This window comes from Oryzias latipes, chromosome 5 (genome assembly GCF_002234675.1).
Source record: "Oryzias latipes chromosome 5, ASM223467v1".
Lineage (NCBI taxonomy): Eukaryota > Metazoa > Chordata > Actinopteri > Beloniformes > Adrianichthyidae > Oryzias > Oryzias latipes.
This window is the reverse complement of record NC_019863.2, coordinates 28,622,750-28,641,325: the sequence shown is the minus strand read 5'-3', so window position 1 is coordinate 28,641,325 and position 18,576 is coordinate 28,622,750. Positions and strand designations below refer to the sequence as shown.

Genomic DNA, 18,576 nt, shown 5'->3' with positions numbered 1-18,576 from the left:
GAACACAATGCATAAGTAAAGAAGGCTGATGTTAAAACATGAACTGGAAAAATGTGTTTGAAATGTTTTGTGTTGTTTAAACAGTTATGAAACAAGCAAACTTTGTAAATAAAGATCTAAAATTATATTTGAAAAACAACACACGCTGTGTCCACTGAAATGTTAAAATCCAAGTTCTCCGCTTTTAAAGTTTAGTAAATGTTCATGGGTTTAAATCTTTTCAGCAGCCAAACTTTAACCAAGTAATAGACCGTTTATCATTTCAAAGCCCTAAAAAAAAAGAGCAAAACCAAAAAAACAACCTCCCATCCACTTCAGGAGCTGAATGTTTTGATAGATTTAACAAAAAGACTTATAAATTAAAGAAGCAACCAACAGTAGAAATTTTTACAGTGGAGAAAAGACTTCATAACAAAGTTTCTAAACCTCACTTGCATCTGATTTAAGCAAATTTCTACCATTTATTCCACCCAAGGAAGTTAAGACACAAAAAGGGAAACAAAATCAAGAGTCAATGAAATTCTGAATACAACATTTTTATTGTAGTATTGATTCGTAACAAAACAAAAAACCTCGCCCCTTCCTTTTTCTCACCACTCTGTTTCTAAGCGCTGGTAAGACTCCTGTACAGAAATGCACAGAAACTGAGAGACAAGAAGTAAATTACCACATTTCAAATAGAAACATTAAAAATATTCTGAATGCAGCAGGTTGTGGTTGGAAAGTTGTGTTTGGGTGGTTAGGTCTGGTACACTTTCATGTCCTCATCAGCTGATCTTTTTTCCAGCTTAGATGTCCTTGATCACATCCTCCAGCTCCTCTTTGGAGTACATGTGAAAGGTCTTACCAGGTTCTACTGTTGCCAGCTTTGAAAGACAGAAAGAAACAACATGAAAATCAGGGATCTGAACTCAAAACTTCCCACTTAAGATTTCAAATTCATCTTTTAGAATTAAACAGACACTTCAGCATCCAAATCTGTAACACACCTCAATGTTGGTGGCATTAAGCTTCTCCTCCATCACCTGCTTGAGGATGGTGAGAGACGACTTGATGGCCTCTTTTAATGTCATGGACTGTTTTAGGAGGGAAAAAGAAAAATAGTGATTCCCATCTGCTGTTTGCAATGAGCTTTCACGTTGCAGAGATAGAACCTGAAAATTGGCAACACCACCACAGTGAGTGCAGTCCAAGAAGATCCTGCATTTGATAAAATAATCCTGAGGCAGCTGATTTAATTGAAACGGATTCCCTCAGCCTGAGCATCCATAGTCACTGATGCTAGATATTCCTCCAGCCCGAGTTCAAAACGTTCATGGTTACTTTTCTAATGAAAATCTTCAGACTGGATTCTATAGGATCTCAGGCTTCTGCAGGCTCAGGGGACATTTTCAAAGCTTCCAACAAAAAAAGGCATTTTTCTAACCCTAATCTTTAGGGATACAGTCACAAAATAGATTCAGCAGATTATACAAATTAGGTCATAGTAAATAACATTTTTTCCAGATGTAAAAAAAAAAAAAGTTCTTCACTGAGTATTTCATTTTCAAAGACTCCAAGGAAAACGGTCTAGTGGAGTTCTGGGGGATAAAACAGAAGGTTAATTACATGCAGTTTTCAATACCTTGTGGTAAACTTCTTGAAGAGAACTCTGTGCTCCTTCTGACGCTGAGCCAATTGCCCGAGCATCACACTGCACAAAGGTTCCTGAAGGGTCCATGTGGTAGCTGCAAACACACACCTGGTTCAAGCTCTTTGTGAGGCAAATCTAGGAGTAAATATCAACATCTATTTGGATTTTATCAAATGTTTAGATCTTACAGTTGCGGTCCTTTTTCATCAACTCCTCCGAACAGTAGCGCTACACCAAAGGGCCGACTCTGGCAATAAACATAAGAGAAAAACAAAGGGTTAAGCTGGGAGCCATTCTGATAAAGCATGGAGACAAACTCAATAACCCCCTGACCCACCATTGCACCAGGGTCTGCGTCCTCTTCTCCAAACTGCAGGGCCAAGTTGGACACAGCCTGAGTCACGCTCTCTACCGTCATTGTCTCATTGTATGTGAACCAGTGGTTCTACAGAAGGAAACGTGAAGCTTTAGAGCACACAAATTTCAATCTTGACATGCTGCTAATATTCAGCCGTGTCAAACCTGCGTTTCCACTCTCGCTTTGTCAATAAGAGTCTTAGCGTCAGCTATCAAGCCGCTCATAGCACAACCTGAAATTCGAATACAAGACTTATTAAATCACAAAAAACAGCACCATCACACAGACTAATATTTAAATAATCAAAGGAAATAAACTAAGAAACGTCAAAGCAGAACAGCATCACTCAGCTCAGACAATAACTTAATGTTACCAAACTTAATGTAATTGAAATGCTCCAGGCATAAATGACCAAAACCTTCATCTTAACTTCACTAATAAATGCAATATTTAACAAAGTTAAAAGTATTTGCATAGCTGTACAAAGCTTGGCTTGGTAAAACTATTTATTTTCTTTCTTTGAGGAACTTCGTGATAGTTTGATATCTAACAATAAAACTAGGTTTTATTTAGTAGATTTTACATTCCCTTTACTTAGAAACAGTTTTATCTATATCATAAAAACATCACATATCTAATTTTTATAGTAAACTAATATTTAAAGGACTACTGTGATTTACAGCTTAAAATCAAATCAAAGTGTATGGCAATATGGTGCATAATGATTGAGTAAACACCATAATTCTTGCTAAAAACATGACTTGCAAAATTGTGGGACTTTGTCTTTAAAAATTAAATACTATAGGAGCGGTTATAGAGACTTTTATCAGTTCTTTACAACTGATTTAACAAAATTGTCATTTTAATGTATGCCCACAATCTTTTTGACTGTGTCCATAGATGTAGAATTTTAGAAGCACATTGTTGTGACTGTGCTTGTGTTCCCACACACTCACCGATGTGAGTGTCAATCTCCACAATTTTTTCAATGCTGTTGGGTTCCATCAGGGGGGAAGTGATCCTTTTTTCCACAGCCAGACAAACTCCCTCTGATGTCTGGATGCCGATGGCTGTGGAGCCCAACTGCAAAAGCCAGGCCACACACGGAATAGTAAAAAACCGACGAGCTTTCATGTAAACAACAATGTTTAATTTAGAAAAACTACTTGGATGACCAACAAGATGCTCACCTTTATTGCCTCGATGGCATATTCAACCTGGAACAATCTTCCCTCTGGGGAGAATGTGTTCACACCTCTGCAGGAGAGAAATATATATTTAAAAAAAACACATTTTTTGAGTTAAACCCGTCACCTAATAAACTAACAGGTAACTTAACGTCTGTTTATACCTAGTGGAAAAGTTGCAAAATCGAAAGTGAAAGTTTAGCCAAATTTTCTGCAGAGTCAAAAGCTGCGTGTTAGCAAAACCACTTAGTGGAAAAACAGAACCAAAAAAAAAGAACACCTTTGATGTAACGTAAAATTCATGGAATTTTCTGAAATAACACTGTTAGAAATATTAAAAACATTTCCCTCGTTTGACCATTCCGCTGAGGAGCGCTAAACAAATAAATGACAAAGCAGTTTATGCATAACCAACCTGTCATATTCCGATCTGGTTAAAAACATCTTCAGCCCGGGACCTGCAGGTAGAGAAGAGGTGTTAATCTGGGACAAAACTTAAAAAACACTTTTATTTCCGTCTAATCAACACCTTTCTGTATTTGAACTACTTTTCCCCTACCGGCCGATTAGTTAGCATAGTTAGCTTACAACACACCGAGGAAGCATGCTAACTAACAAGCAAGCGCAGCTGCTAAAAAGACAAACCGTGCTGTTTATGTTTGAATAATTAAGCAAAAAACAACTTTACTACGTTTAAAATATGAATTATTTAAAACTGAGCTAAAATAAAAAAAATCTTGAGGTTAAAAAAAGACATATTTACCTTTAACCACTAATCCTTGAATGAGTTCGCTTCTTTCAGAGGAAGAGGCTGGTGTGTAACGCCAAAACTGTTCCGCTTTGCAACAGTTGCAATACAAAGGTTCCGGTCTTAACTTTTAAATAACTCGAATACAATTTAACCAAAACACTTTTAATCACAATACAAAATATGTTAACAGAACTTTAAGTAAGCTGCTGTCATTAGAGAGAATTATTTTGGCTTCTGGGGGTAAATGGTCAAAAGATATGCTGACTTTATTTCTATAAAAAAAACATTATATTTTCTTAGATTTAGAACTTATAGATTTAGATTTCTTTTTAATCTAAATATTTAAACTGACCTGGCATCAAAGCAATGGCAGTGCATCTTAAAAGTTATTTCTTGTAATTTTTATTTGTGTTTATTTTTTGTTTCATTTTTTTACCCACTGATTTTAAATTACTAATCTATTTATTTGTTATCTATAGATCTTTTTGGTCTATTGCTATTTTTTACCATTTTTTTAATGTGTCTTCTTCTTTCTCTTTCGGCTTTTCCCATCAGGGGTCGCCACAGCGAATCATCCTTTTCCACCTCACTCTATCATGGACATCTTCTACCCTAACATTAGCCAACTTCATGTCCTCTGTTAAGACATCCATGTATCTCCTCTTTGGCCGTCCTCTTGCCCTCCTGCCAGGCAGCTCCATCTCCAACATCCTTCTACCAATATATCCACTATCCCTCCTCTGAACATGTCCAAACCATCTCAGTCTGGCTTCTCTGACTTTGTCGCTAACACAGGCAACATGAGCCGTCCCTCTGATGTACTCGTTCCTTATCCTGTCTAACCTGGTCACTCCTAAGGAGAACCTCAACATCTTCATCTCCGCTACCTCCATCTCAGCCTCTTGTCTCTGTCTCACTGCTACCGTCTCTAACCCATAGAGCAGAGCTGGTCTCACCACTGTCTTGTACACCTTTCCTTTGAGTCTTGCTGACACTCTTCTGTCACACAACACTCCTGACACTTTCCTCCACCCGCTCCAACCTGCCTGCACTCGCCTCTTCACCTCTTTTCCACAATCCCCATCACACTGAACTGTTGACCCCAAGTACTTAAACTCCTGCACCTTCTTCACCTCAGCCCCCTGTAACCTAACGCTTCTACCTTGATCCCTCTCGTTCAGACACATGTATTCTGTCTTACTACGACTGACCTTCATGCCTCTTCTTTCCAGAGCAAACCTCCACCTCTCTAGCTGTTCCTCCACCTGCTCTCTACTCTCACTGCAAATTACAATGTCATCCGCAAACATCATTGTCCAGGGAGATTCCTGTCTTACCTCGTCTGTCAGCCTGTCCATCAGCATAGCAAACAAAAAAGGACTCAAAGCTGATCCTTGGTGTAGTCCCACCTCCACCTTGAACTCCTCTGTCTGACCTACAGCATATCTCACCACCGTCATACTTCTCTCATACATGTCCTGAACTACTCTGACATACTTCTCTGCCACTCCAGACGACCTCATACAGTACCACAGCTCCTCCCTCGGCACCCTGTCATACGCCTTCTCTAAATCTACGAACACACAATGCAGCTCCTTCTGACCTTCTCTGTACTTTTCCATCAACATTCTCAAAGCAAAAATGGCATCAGTGGTGCTCTTACGGGGCATGAAACCATACTGCTGCTCACAGATCTCCACCTTCTTCCTAAGCCTGGCTTCCACTACTCTTTCCCACAGCTTCATTGTGTGGCTCATCAACTTTATTCCTCTATAGTTGCTGCAGTTCTGCGTGTCACCCTTGTTCTTAAAGATCGGGACCAGAACGCTTCTCCTCCATTCCTCAGGCATCTTCTCACTCTCTAAAATCCTATTGAACAACCTTGTTAGAAATTCCACTGCTGTCTCTCCTAGGCACTTCCATACCTCCACAGGTACGTCATCAGGACCAACGGCCTTTCCGCTCTTCATCCTTTTCAGAGCCTTCCTAACCTCCTCCTTTCCAATCTCTGCTACTTCCTGCTCCACAACAACCACATCTTCCTCCCTTCTTTCCCTGTCATTTTCCACGTTCATCAGCTCCTCAAAATACTCCTTCCATCTTTTCTGTACACTCTCCTGGGTTGTTAGCACCTTTCCATCTCTGTCCTTAATCACCCTTATCTGTTGCACGTCCTTCCCATCTCTGTCTCTCTGTCTGGCTAGCCTGTACAAGTCCTTCTCTCCTTCCTTTGTGTCTAACCTGTCATATAGCTCATCATAAGCTTTCTGTTTGGCCTTTGCCACCTCTCTCTTCACTCTACGCTGCGCTTCCTTGTACTCCTGTCTACCTTCCTCAGTCCTTTCTACATCCCACTTCCTTTTAGCCAACCTCTTCCTCTGGACGCATTCCTGTACTTCCTCATTCCACCACCAAGTCTCTTTACCGTCTTTCCTCTTTCCAGATGACACACCTAGCACCTTCCTACCTGTTTCCCTGATAATCTCTGCTGTAGTTTCCCAGTCATCTGGAAGCTCATCCTGACCACCCAGGACCTGTCTCAACTTCTGCCTAAATTCCTCACAAGTTTCTTCATTCTGTAGCTTCCACCACTTGGTCTTCTTTTCTGTTTTCCCTCTCTTCTTCTTCCTGCCCTCCAGAGTCATCTTACACACCACCATGCGGTGCTGTCTGGCTACACTCTCTCCTACCACCACTTTGCAGTCAATAACCTCTCTCAAATGACCTCGTCTACATAGGATGTAGTCCACCTGGGTACTCCTACCTCCACTTCTGTATGTCACTCTATGTTCCTCTCTCTTCTGGAAGTAAGTGTTGACTACAGCCATTTCCATCCTCTTCGCAAAGTCCACCACCATCTGTCCCTCCAGATTCCTTTCCTTCACACCAAACCTGCCCATCACCTCCTCATCACCTCTATTGCCCTCACCAACATGCCCATTAAAGTCTGCTCCAATAACAACTCTCTCTCCTCTGGGGAAACTCTCTATGACCTCATCCAACTCACTCCAGAATCTCTCCTTCACTTCTAACTCACAGCCAACCTGTGGCGCATACCCACTGACTACATTCACCATCACCCCTTCAACTTCTAACTTTAGGCTCATCATCCTGTCTGAGACTCTTTTCACCTCTAGAACACTGTTTACAAACTCCCCCTTCAGAATCACTCCTACCCCGTTTCTCTTCCTATCAACACCATGATAGAACAGTTTGTATCCTCCTCCAATACTACGTGCCTTGCTGCCCTTCCACCTTGTCTCCTGCACACACAGTACATCTACCTTCCTTCTCTCCATCATGTCTGCCAGCTCTCTGCCTTTCCCTGTCATTGTACCAATGTTAAGAGTCCCTATTCTCAAACCTATGTTCCTGCCTTTTCCCTTCTCTCTCTGGCCACGGACCCTTCTGCCTCCCCTCTTTCTTCGACCAACAGTAGTCAAATTTCCACCGACACCCTGTAGGTTAACAGCATCGGTGGCGGTCGTTGTTAACCCGGGCCTCGACCGATCCGGTATGTCTAAAGTGTTGTGGATGATTCGCATGGTTATTTTGGCAATTTTTACGCCGGATGCCCTTCCTGACGCAACCCTCTCTATTTATCCGGGCTTGGGACCGGCACAGAGGCAACTGGCTTGCAACCCCTGTGGCTAGATTAATGTGTGTGTGTGTTTTATGAGTGTGAGCAGAAGGCCATTTTTAAATTTGCTTAGGGATTATTAAAAACCTATTCTATTCTATTCTATTCTATTCTATTCTGTTCTATTCTGTTCTATTCTATTCTATTCTATTCTATTCTATTCTATTCTATTCTATTCTATTCTAATCAAATCAAACCTGTCTTATTTGCTTGTTATTGATAGCATTGAACACTTGGGGTCGCAGCAGAGCTGATTTTGTGAGTATAAATGCCAGAGACTACATCCAGTATTCGTTATTAACAACACAGTTTAGTAAAATTGTTTATAAATCCCTATTAATTTTTGCTGATATAAACAAAAGAAAAACAAATCCACACATATGAGTGTGAAATAATTGACATTTTATTATGATTAATTTTTCCTTGTTCCATGATACAACACTGTTTAACCAAAATATTGAATAAAAAATACATAAGACTTTTGTTTGAAAAGTGAAATACATATTTACAAATAAAAAGAAGAAAAAAAAGAGAAGAAACAGTAACTTTTAGGGCATATTCCTTTAGAAGTTGTGGCTGGGATTGAGGATTTTTTTTATTTTGTTTTTATGGAGGAGGAGGAGGAGTAACAGCAGCTGCAGATTTCATTTTCCAATTGGATTCTGTTCTGTCTCGTTGTAGACACGTTTGTGAGATTATTTAAAAATATGATCAAAAGAACTGTTGCTTCTGCATTTGCTGCTATGAAATAGGACACATTATCTATGAATAACAAGAGAAAACTTCCAACTGCCTAAAGCTGCAAGCAAGAAGATGAAAAACAAGGAAATCGTTGTGCAGTTTCTCCTCCTGGTCCACAGTAAGTGAGCAGAGATTTAGCAGTGCTATTATGCTTTTGTGGAAATATTGAAAGTTTTCTTCTGCATGCAAACAAGAAACTTCAAGGCGGGTAAATGAGAATTACCCACTGCTGTTTTCTCTCAGATTCTTTTTAAATAATTGAACATTTTGAAGCTATTTGAATTAGAGTAAAGGAGAAAAGATTTATCCCAAATCTAAGCTTAAAATGTCCAGCTGGTTCTGGATTCCTTCAATCCATTGTCCCACAAACATAGTTTAAACGGACTGTTTTGGATTAAGATAACATATCCCACATGTGTTCAGAGAACTGGAGAAAGACAGAAAAACACAAGTTTTTCTTATGTTATTTATTTGAGTGTAAATCTTTTTAAAATGTTACAGCAACTGTAAGATATCTGTTGAGGGGGAACAATTTATGGAGTTCTTCCACTGTTTTTTATTTCAGTTTTTGCAGCCTTTTTCTTCTCTGCAGGTATGTATCTGCTGTTTTGTCTTACGTATGTTTGGATTTGTTTCTTCTGGGCTTACCATGAACTGAAAGCTCTCTGTCCTTCAGCCTCATGTCAGTCTGACAGCAGCAGCAGCAGTGTGGTGGTGGCTGGCTACAATATGGCGGTCCACGCTGGCTCCACCATGGTGCTGCAGTGTGTCAGCGGGCGCATGGTTTGGACCAGGGACAGGGTGAGGGACAGACAGAGGGTGGTGCACTGGGACATGTATCGAGATTATCCGGACTATGCCATGGAGAGGGTGGTGGATATGTTTTCCGCAGGTGATCAGAGGATGTACAACTCTTACAACCTGGGCAGGGTCTCCCTCAACCCGACAGCCTTCAAGGATGGAAACTTCTCATTGGTCATCAAAGGTTGAACCCCTTTTCCACCATCATGTGTGTGAAAGGGACTGTTTTGTCCCCCAACAAAACGCTCTGTTATTGTGATTCCTAAAATTGTCTATTAAAGAAACGGTTCACAATTCCATTTTAGCAAATTCATTTTGTTTTAGTTTATGCTGAACAAAGATTAGAAAAGAAGCATGGAGTATGGTCAACAGAACGCTGCCAGGAAGTATTTTTTCTCTAAGAGATGTTACAAAAGAAATATCATTACGTTATTTTGTCTAAAATAGGTTCTTGTTAATATTTGAATATTTTTTGTTTAAAAAAGTAAAAAAAAGAGCTAAAAACATCTTGTTGTGGTCCATATGTGATCCCAAAAGGGATATATCGGGTAAAGAAAATGGATGGATGAAATAGCAGGATTAGTCAATGGATGGATGCAATAGCAGCTTGTGGATGGATGAATGGATAGAGTTAATCCCGTATGTGATCATGGCTTTATCCATCGTGCTAAATGTATTTTTCTGTCTTTTATTCAATGACAGATGTTACCCTGAATGACAGAGGCTTATACTCTTGTAACCTCCACCACATTTACTGCCACCTGCAAGAGACAGTCAGAATCCAGCTCAATGTCACTAAATCCCGTATGTATCTCTGAGACGGTACTCATGGACTGCTGAGCACTCAGGACATGTTTTCAGTGACATCTGCCTCAGATCTTGCTCTCTCCCAAAGGTCGTAAAGAGCAGCGCTTCTGGGACGGGCAGAAGGTCGTGTACGTGGTGTTGCTCGGGAGCACCGTGGTGTTGCCCTGCATCAACAGACGGACTGTCTGGATAGACTCAAGCAATGAAGAAGACCAACAGGTAAGTTTTAGTAGATATACAGTCAGGACCACAAATATTTGGACAGAGACACATTCTTTCTAATTTTGTTTTTGTACATTACCACATTAAATTTCAAATAAAATAACTCAGATGCCATTGAAGTGCAGACTTTCACCTTTTATTCCATGGGTTGAACGAAAAGATTGCATAAAAATGTGAAAAACTAAAGCATTTTTTAAACACGATCCCTTCATTTCATGGGCTCATAAGTAATTGGACAATTGACTTCTATGCTATTGAATGGGCAGGTGTGGGCAATTCCCTTATGTCATTATGAGTGAAGCAGATAAAAGGCCTGGAGTTTATTAGAGGACTCGTGCTTGCATTTAGAAGATTTGCTGTGAACAGACAACATGCGGTCAAAGGAGCTCATGCAGGTGAAAGGAGCCATCATTAAGCTGAGAAAACAGAAGAAAACATGCCAGAAATTGCCACAGTATTAGGAGTGGCTAAATCAACAGTGTGGTACATCCTGAGAAAGAAAGAAAGCACTGGTGAGCTCAGCAACGCAAAAAGACCTGGCTGTCCACGGAAGACAACAGTGGATGATCGCACAATCATTTCCATGGGGAAGAGGAACCTATTCACAACAGCCAACCAAGTGAACAACACTCTCCAGGAGATAGGCATAACAAAATCCAAGTCTACCATAAAAAGAAGACGGCATGGGAGTAGATACAGAGTGTACACTGCAAGATGCAAGGCACTCATAAGCCTCAAGAATAGGAAGGCTAGATTGGACTTTGCTAAAAATTATCTAAAAAAGCCAGCACAGTTCTGGAAAAAACATTCTTTGGACATATGAAACCAAAATCAACCTCTACAAGAATGATGGCAAGAAAAAAGTATGAAGAAGGCGTGGAGAAGCTCATGATCCAAAGCACACTACATCATCAGTAAAACACGGTGGAGGCAGTATGATGGTCTGGGCGTGCATGGCTGCTAGTGGCACTGGGACACTAGTGTTTATTGATGACGTGACACAGGACAGAAGCAGCCCAATGAATTCTGAGGTGTTCAGAGACATACTGTCTGCGCAGATCCAGGGGAATGCAGCCAAACTGATTGGGTGGCGTTTCATAAAACAGTTGGACAACGACCCAAAACATACAGCCAAAGCAACTCAGGAGTTTATTAAAGCAAAGAAGTGGAATATTCTTGAATGGCCAAGTCAGTCACCTGATCTTAACCCAACTGAGCAGCATTTCACTTGTTGAAGACTAAACTTCAGACAGACAGGCCCACAAACAAACAGCAACTGAAAGCCGCTGCAGTAAAGGCCTGGCAGAGCATTCAGAAGGAGAAAACCCAGCATCTGGTGATGTCCATGAGTTCAAGACTTCAGGCTGTCGTTGCCAACAAAGGCTTTTCATCCAAATATTAGTAATGACCATTTTGTTTTCAGTTATTTCATTTGTCCAATTTCTATCGAGCCAATGAAATGAAGGGATTGTGTTTAAAAAATGCTTTAGTTTCTCACATTTTTATGCAATCATTTTGTTCAACCCATGAAATAAAAGTTGAAAGTCTGCACTTCAATGGCATCTGAGTTGTTTTATTTAAAATTTGCTGTGGTAATGTACAGGAACAAAATTAGAAAGAATGTGTCCAAATATTTATGGTCCTGACTGTAGATCAGATTCATGTGGAGATGTGCTGCATTCAGTTTTCCATTGAGAATTTCTCTAGGTGGTCCACTGGGACCGCCAGTCCCCAGGAGTCGGACAGGACCACGCAGATCGACTGGTCGACCTGTACGCCTCTGGAGAGCAGCGAAGCTACGGACCTCTGTTCCTACAGAGGAAGATGAACATCAGCAATCAAGCCTTTGCAGTGGGAGACTTCTCCCTCACAATAAGAGATGTTCAGGTGTGTACGTCTGAGGCTGTGGGAGAAGACGAACAAAGCAGATGGGAGTCAGGTGTCAGGTTAGGATGCTCTGGAGAACAGTATTTATACATGCCCGGTAAAACACCCTCAGGCTTGTGTGCGGCCACATTCCTGGAAAATAAAATTCACATGTTCCCTGTTGTTACCAAAAGCTAAAAAAGACACAAAACTTGACAGCTTCCACAGTTTTTTAACAGAATGTACAAACAGAGAGGTTAGTTCAAATACAGAATCCTACCACTGGGACTATTTTAGTTACAAAATGCACACGCAGTGATCCTTGTTTGGATTTTGTCAGAGAAACCGAATCTTTTCTGCTGAAACCTCAGTAAATAATAATTCTTGTTCAAATAAAAAGGAAGATAATGTAAATGGCCTAAATGCAAAACTCCAGAGGCTCCAAATACATATTGGATGGATAAAAACCAATTAAATTTACAATGCTTAAAGTGGAGGAATTCCCCAAAACACACCAAGCTGAAGCGAGAATCCCACTCAGAGAAACTAATCAAAAGGTCCAATGGAGAGCAAAGGAGCTAAAGGCAGACAGGAAGTGATCTCCGATTTACACAGGAAGTCAAACATCAAATCCAAAACAACAAAATCTGAGAGCTATAAAGAACAGACAGAATTCCTTCATTGATCTTCTAAACCAGTTCGTCCCTTTCGGGGTCACGGGGCTGCCATCCCTGCCATCCTGGCCACTCGTGGGGGGACACCGTGGACAGGTTGCCAGTCTGTTGCAGGGCCACAATCACACACCCATACACACCAGGGACAAATACCCTTTTGGATGGTGGGAGGAAGATGGAGTCCCTGGAGAAAACCAACGCACATTCAACACAACATGCAAACTCCACACAGAAAGATCCCCCATTGTTCTGTTTCAGGCCCCCCAGCGGGGACTTGAAACTGGGGCCTTCTTGCTGGGATGCTGGGAGGCAAGAGGGCTAACCACTGTGCCTCCATGCAGCCAGAATGGGCAGAATGAAAGAAAAATACGGCATGGTTTCAAAAAAGATGGTTACAAAAGATAAAATGCTTTTTCAACAAATACTGCTCATCTTTTTAGTTTTTCAAATGCATGTTTTAAATTCTTTCTCTGTCATGACCCTTTCAGAAAAATGTGTTATTTTTTTTAAGGTTTGTCAGACTTTTGCACAAAAGTTTGGGTGCTACAGATTACTCAACTCTTACAGCTCCGAGTGTTTTTATAGTTTTTGCCCTTTTTGCAGAAAAAAACATCCTCTAAAGCAGATAACAGATGTCTAGTTGTTATTTTAGAAGTGCTGGTTTTGCATTCAATAATCAAATTCAGTTTCGGCGACAAACCAAGTGGCAGTGTTAAAGGATCCAAATGTTTTTTAGCCCACAGACCAGGGGATGTATTCCTGCCACCTTCACCATCATTACTGTGGTCTTCATGAGAGACGGGAGTTCCAGGTCAAAGTTCAACCGTTAACCGAGTCTAAAGAGTCCGCCAAAGCCCTGCCTGCCGAAGAGAAAGGTAACAAACCTTCATTTCCAGCTATGTGTGTATTAGCAGAACACATCTCTGGATTTGAGTTCTCATGTGTGCAGTAAGGAGAGAAAAAAAGAACATCTGTTTTTTGAATCCCCTCTTGTTTTATCCTGACTTATCCTGACCATGTCTCCTAGATTTACCAAAGATCAGCACCAGCAGAGGGGGAAAATCCCACTTCTTTATGAAAGTTTCTGCTAGATTAAGGAAGGGGGTGTTACTTGCACCGTCAGCCGGTCTGACGCCAGTCCCCTGAAACCAAAAACGCTGACAAGCACACACTTTTTACCCAGCTCCACCGGCTTTTGCAGCTTTTTGAACAAAAATCAGGACTCACATTCAGAGATGGTGCAGCCATGATGGGTGTGGGAAGTATGCTGCATTCTCCCTACATTAGTATTTAAAATGAGGAAGAATTTCTTGGTGCACATACCCAGAGTCAAACTAGGATAACTGAGAGAGATTACGACTGCACAAGTTTGTGTGTGCAAGAACAAAAGTGGAAAGAAGACTGAGCTCATCTCAGTGGAATCTCCGGGACATTTGACATTTGAGTGAAGCCCAGCTCTACCCACACCAGTAATCCTCCACTCTCTGAGTTGTCTGCAGCAGTAGAACCACACATGATTAAAATAATGCTTATTTATCAGCAAAAATGTTTGCACTGCAGCAGTTTTCCCTTACTAGGTCATTTTTTTAATCAATCTTTTCACTTTCCTCATCTGACTTCTGCTCTGTTGGTCTTGGCTTATGTGTCTGCTGGAGTTTCTTGCTTCTTTAACTCCACCTTTATCTTCCCTTCCTCCATTAATTCCCCATGCACAGCTACAGTCCCTTCACTTTTACTTTTTCAACACTCTGATGTCAGAACAATGTAAGACTTTTGCCTTCTTTATGGACAAAAACAGTGCTAAAAAGACACAAAAAGCATAGTTTTTGACAAATGTATATCAAAATAAATAAAAAAATGAAAGTACTTTGATGATAGAGAAGAAAGGGCTTGTATAAACACTTCTAGGGTCGTTGGGGGTAATTGTGGGAGAGAGCATGCATGAGCACAGGCAGAAATGTTTCCAGCAGATGTTACAAATGGCTTGTCCAATGTTTTGGAGTGTTTTCCTGTAGGTTGCTAAGATGGAGCTTGTATGCACAGGAAGTTTGTATTTTGGCTGCTGAGGTGAAGAGATAGGCCCCTCGAGAAGATTCTCAACCTCCTCTTCCTCTCCCTTGGCTCCTCTCCTCCATTCCATTCCCGCTCTGTCCTTGCTTCACTCCTTTTTCACTCTTTCCTTTCTGTTTTTCTGCCAAGAAAAGTAAATCCAAGCAAGGCAGACACCAGTCTGGATCCAGTTTTGGCTCAAGTATGTGGAGTCTGAGGCCTGCAGTTGCTTCTTGACTTGGACTTCTTTTTTTTTTTTTTTTTAAATAAAGCTTAAACAAAACCAGGCTATCCTCTGTCTTTGCCTTTCAGTGCCCACACATCTCATCCACAGCAGCACAGGCGAGCTAATCCCTCTGCATTTTGTAAAAATTCACTTCCTCCCACTTCTTTTCAAGCAATTAATTCAAGTCCTTATGACAGACTTAATGGTTTCAGTGTGTCTTGTACTGTATGTATAAGTGCTAATATGAGTATTTATGATTAGGAGTAAATATGATTTAATAATGCGTATGTATTTTCCATTTAATTAATGACTAATTATCCTAAGTTTGATTATATCAGTAGATATTTCTGTTTGTCTTCTTTTGTTTCAATTTTTGTTTTGTCATAATCCAATTCCAAATTCAGTCTCACGCACATGTGAGAAAAGAGAGGTCTTCAAAGGGCTCTGATTACACATGAACGCAGCAAAAGTTACACATGTGTGCAAAGAAGCAGGAAAGCAGTGAGACAGGTGACCTGCTGCTGCAAAAACCTTACTCAGCAGAAAAAACCTGACTGGCATTCATTCAGATTTTTCGCTCCATTCGCGATGTTTCAAAATGTTTAAAGGCCGCATCACACAGCCACTATGTGCATTTCGCTTATATGTGGAAAAAGTGGGAAAAGTTGTGGTCTTTACGTGAAATTTTCACAGATGTATCACGAAACAGCCACGTCAAAACCACGCAAGGAACACGTTAATCAACGTAGAACATGAACCGTGCGCTGCTTTTTGCAATTCATTAGCCATTTGTGCGTCATTTACGCAATACAATGTGATATAAGCGCCGAATACACGATCTAATGGTACATGCGTGGAAAAATCTGTTAGACATACATGGAACGGTTGCAGAAAAAATAATAAATTGTCGTAGACATCTTACAAAAATCACGCACAGTTGCATAAGATCGACGTAATATTTGTGTATAAACGTATTAACTATGTAAAATATGCGTAAACTGCGTAATTTTCAACCCACCAAAAATTCTGAACAGCTCACAACCGAATTCACGTACAGAGGCGTCGGCCGCAACCATCGACGGACATCGATGAATGACGAACGCAAGAAACACATGAATTGTGTTTATCTGAACTTTCATGCATGGAAAAAGCGCAAAATGTACGTAGTGTGGCTGTGTGACACAACCTTTGGCTCATACAATTAGCGTGTTGTTGTTTTTTTGGTCATAAAGTTTTATTTATCACTTTTACAAACAATGAAATCCCAGAAGAAAGCAGCAAAGAGCAGAAATGACTGAATCTGTTCTTTTTAACGCTCAGACTCAACTAAAGCAGAGTCACCTCAGGTCATCAATGTCATCTTACCTGACCAAAGACACCAGTCTGTCCTACCACTGGCCTACATGCTCACCTCCCTTCTCCTGCTGGCATTCATCATACTCATCATCATCTTCATTATGCGACGACTTAGAGCTAAAGGTTTGACGTCATTTCTCAGACTTGTAAATATTTGTCAAAGGTTTATTTTTTTCATCCAATATTGTTTGTTTTTCAGATTTACATCCGCTGTCATCAATGGGGTGAGTGTTGGCATCAAACACATAAAATCACTGTGTTACCCTTGAAGTCAAGTAACACCTTGCCGTTGAAACCCAAGTCACAGCAGCTCAGACGGGTGTGAGATGGACGTCACTGAGGTGAACGTCTGCACTCAGGAGGAGAGAAGGTTTGGTGAGTTTCAGCGGTCAACCCTTTCAGCGGTCCTCTGGGAATTTCAGGCATCTATAAGGGGGCTTGAAGGGGCATTTCTCACTTTTGCTGCAGCCGCAGCAATGGTTTGTCTTTCAACTGAGCAGACATTTAAACTCTTTTTCTTGTGTTTAGACTACAAAAACAATCTGCTAAAGGAAAAGGTCAGAGCGAACTCTCCGCCTAAAGTCATTGATCTTGACGAAGGTATGGACACCTCTGAAAACCTGTTGATCGGGAATCAATCCCACATGTTCCTCCTTAGCCTCAGTCTTGGTCTATATCTTTGTTTCTTGCAGAGATGCTGAAGTTCTCAAAGTGAAAAACAGACTGAAGGGCTATCTGGGCCACCGGCTGGTCCAAAGGCTGCACTCCATCCCCAGCCCTTAGTCCTTTAAGCAGGGAAGTGCTACGAAATACAGGAAGAAGCCTGAAGGTTTTGTGGTCAGACTTTGTTTTAACTCTTGATTTTGAATGGAATCCCGGATGGGGGCAGCTGTGCAGTGTGATTCAAGCCCTGACTGCTTAACGACAGAGAACTATGTGCACTAAAATGAACTCTGATTTAGAAAATATTTGGTGTCAATTACAATTTTGGCTGAGATAAAGTTGGGCTTCTTCGCAGGATCATCACAAAGGTTCTTGTTTGAATGAGGTGGAGTTTCCATCCTTCAGAAAAGACGAATGAAAGTAGAAGAAGGAGGGTTATGGTCATTGGTCCAGATCAGAGAATGATTGTTGGTCCTGCCCACTAGAAAACAAAATTATATTCACTCAAAATATTTTATTACAATAAAAAACAGCACTTTTGAATTGAATGCATGTTGGGCCATACTGACCTTCTTTGGAAATCATTTCAACCATTTAGTGTTAAAATGATGTTGATATCTGGTCAGTTCTTTGAACATTTGATAAGAGAGTTTTAAAAAATAAAAATGGGTCCAAATCACAGACATACACTGTTCCGGTCAGAGGTGGAATTCAAAACTTATTTAAGTCTCAGTTTCCAGCTTCACAAAAAAAAAAGAGTTTAAATAAACATACTGATTAATAATGAAACTCTAAACTTTTAAGCATCATTCAATACAATTATTTTGCTTTCCAATAAAACCACAGCGAAAAAAAGTCAGACAATGACCATCAATGGAATAACATCAACATTAAATGCCAGTTTTGCACCTGAATGTATACATTTCATGATCTGGGAAAGCAAAAAGTCCTTAAATTGCTTTTTTCTAAAATAAAATGTTTAGCTGCTGTTAATCCCAAAAATGAACAAATAAAAACCACATTTGTTTAGTTAAATTTAAAAGCCTGAGGATGAGTTCTCCAGGCTTAAGAGCTTTTATTTTATTTTAATTGTTTACAATTTAGATTCCACCTTAGTTGAGCTTACATTCATTTAAATGGCTACTGCTGCTGTGTGACCATAAGTTTATGCTACTGGTCTTTTATTGTGGAAAAACACAACCTTACCTAGTTTCTTTTTGCACAGAAGAATCTAGATGGTTTTTTTTTGTTCCAGCTTTTCCTACAAATTGTCGGATGTGACCACCGTTCAACACCATGAAAAAATCTCGTCTTGCTCCACAGCTTGTCACGTTTTGTGTCTCGCTACGATAAGTCTGCACTTTGATTTACAGCATGATTTATTTGGAAGGGTTATTTTTTTGGTTCATGAGTGCCCCCTTGTGTGAGAGACAGGATTTCCTGATGTTGAATAAATCATTTATTCTTTGTTCTTCTAAAAAAACACATGTACTGTTGCTTTACTTTTTGTAACCAACGCATTGAATTATTTTTTCATGTATATTTTCATGTTTTTCCCTCACATATTGTATAAATATACATACAACAGATTCCCTTTGTGTT

General features: G+C 40.4%; 2 protein-coding genes across 3 annotated transcripts; one reads left to right on the top strand and one right to left on the bottom strand.

The window, feature by feature from the left end:
• Nucleotides 1–520: 520 nt before the first annotated feature.
• psma5 (proteasome subunit alpha 5) lies at nt 521–4,037 on the bottom strand. The gene is made up of 10 exons (XM_004069156.4): nt 3,942–4,037; nt 3,594–3,636; nt 3,182–3,248; nt 2,948–3,074; nt 2,156–2,223; nt 1,971–2,078; nt 1,822–1,880; nt 1,625–1,727; nt 990–1,076; nt 521–866 (listed from the first exon to the last, which is right to left on the bottom strand). Exons 2-10 carry the CDS (start codon nt 3,620–3,622, stop codon nt 789–791), a joined length of 726 nt encoding a protein of 241 aa, XP_004069204.1. The 5' UTR covers nt 3,623–3,636; nt 3,942–4,037; the 3' UTR covers nt 521–788.
• A 4,164-nt stretch (nt 4,038–8,201) lies between these two features.
• Nucleotides 8,202–18,564, top strand: LOC101169283 (matrix remodeling-associated protein 8). Of its 2 annotated transcripts, XM_011475532.3 has the most exons (12): nt 8,203–8,428; nt 8,876–8,902; nt 8,987–9,295; nt 9,814–9,915; nt 10,007–10,137; nt 11,848–12,027; nt 13,417–13,555; nt 16,276–16,434; nt 16,511–16,535; nt 16,613–16,686; nt 16,840–16,911; nt 17,004–18,564. In XM_011475532.3, exons 1-12 carry the CDS (start codon nt 8,383–8,385, stop codon nt 17,024–17,026), a joined length of 1,287 nt encoding a protein of 428 aa, XP_011473834.1. In that variant the 5' UTR covers nt 8,203–8,382; the 3' UTR covers nt 17,027–18,564. The 2 variants fall into 2 exon arrangements, with proteins under 2 accessions (XP_023811004.1, XP_011473834.1); XM_023955236.1 differs by lacking the exon at nt 16,276–16,434 and having other exon boundaries at nt 8,202–8,428.
• The last annotated feature ends 12 nt before the right edge of the window (nt 18,565–18,576 follow it).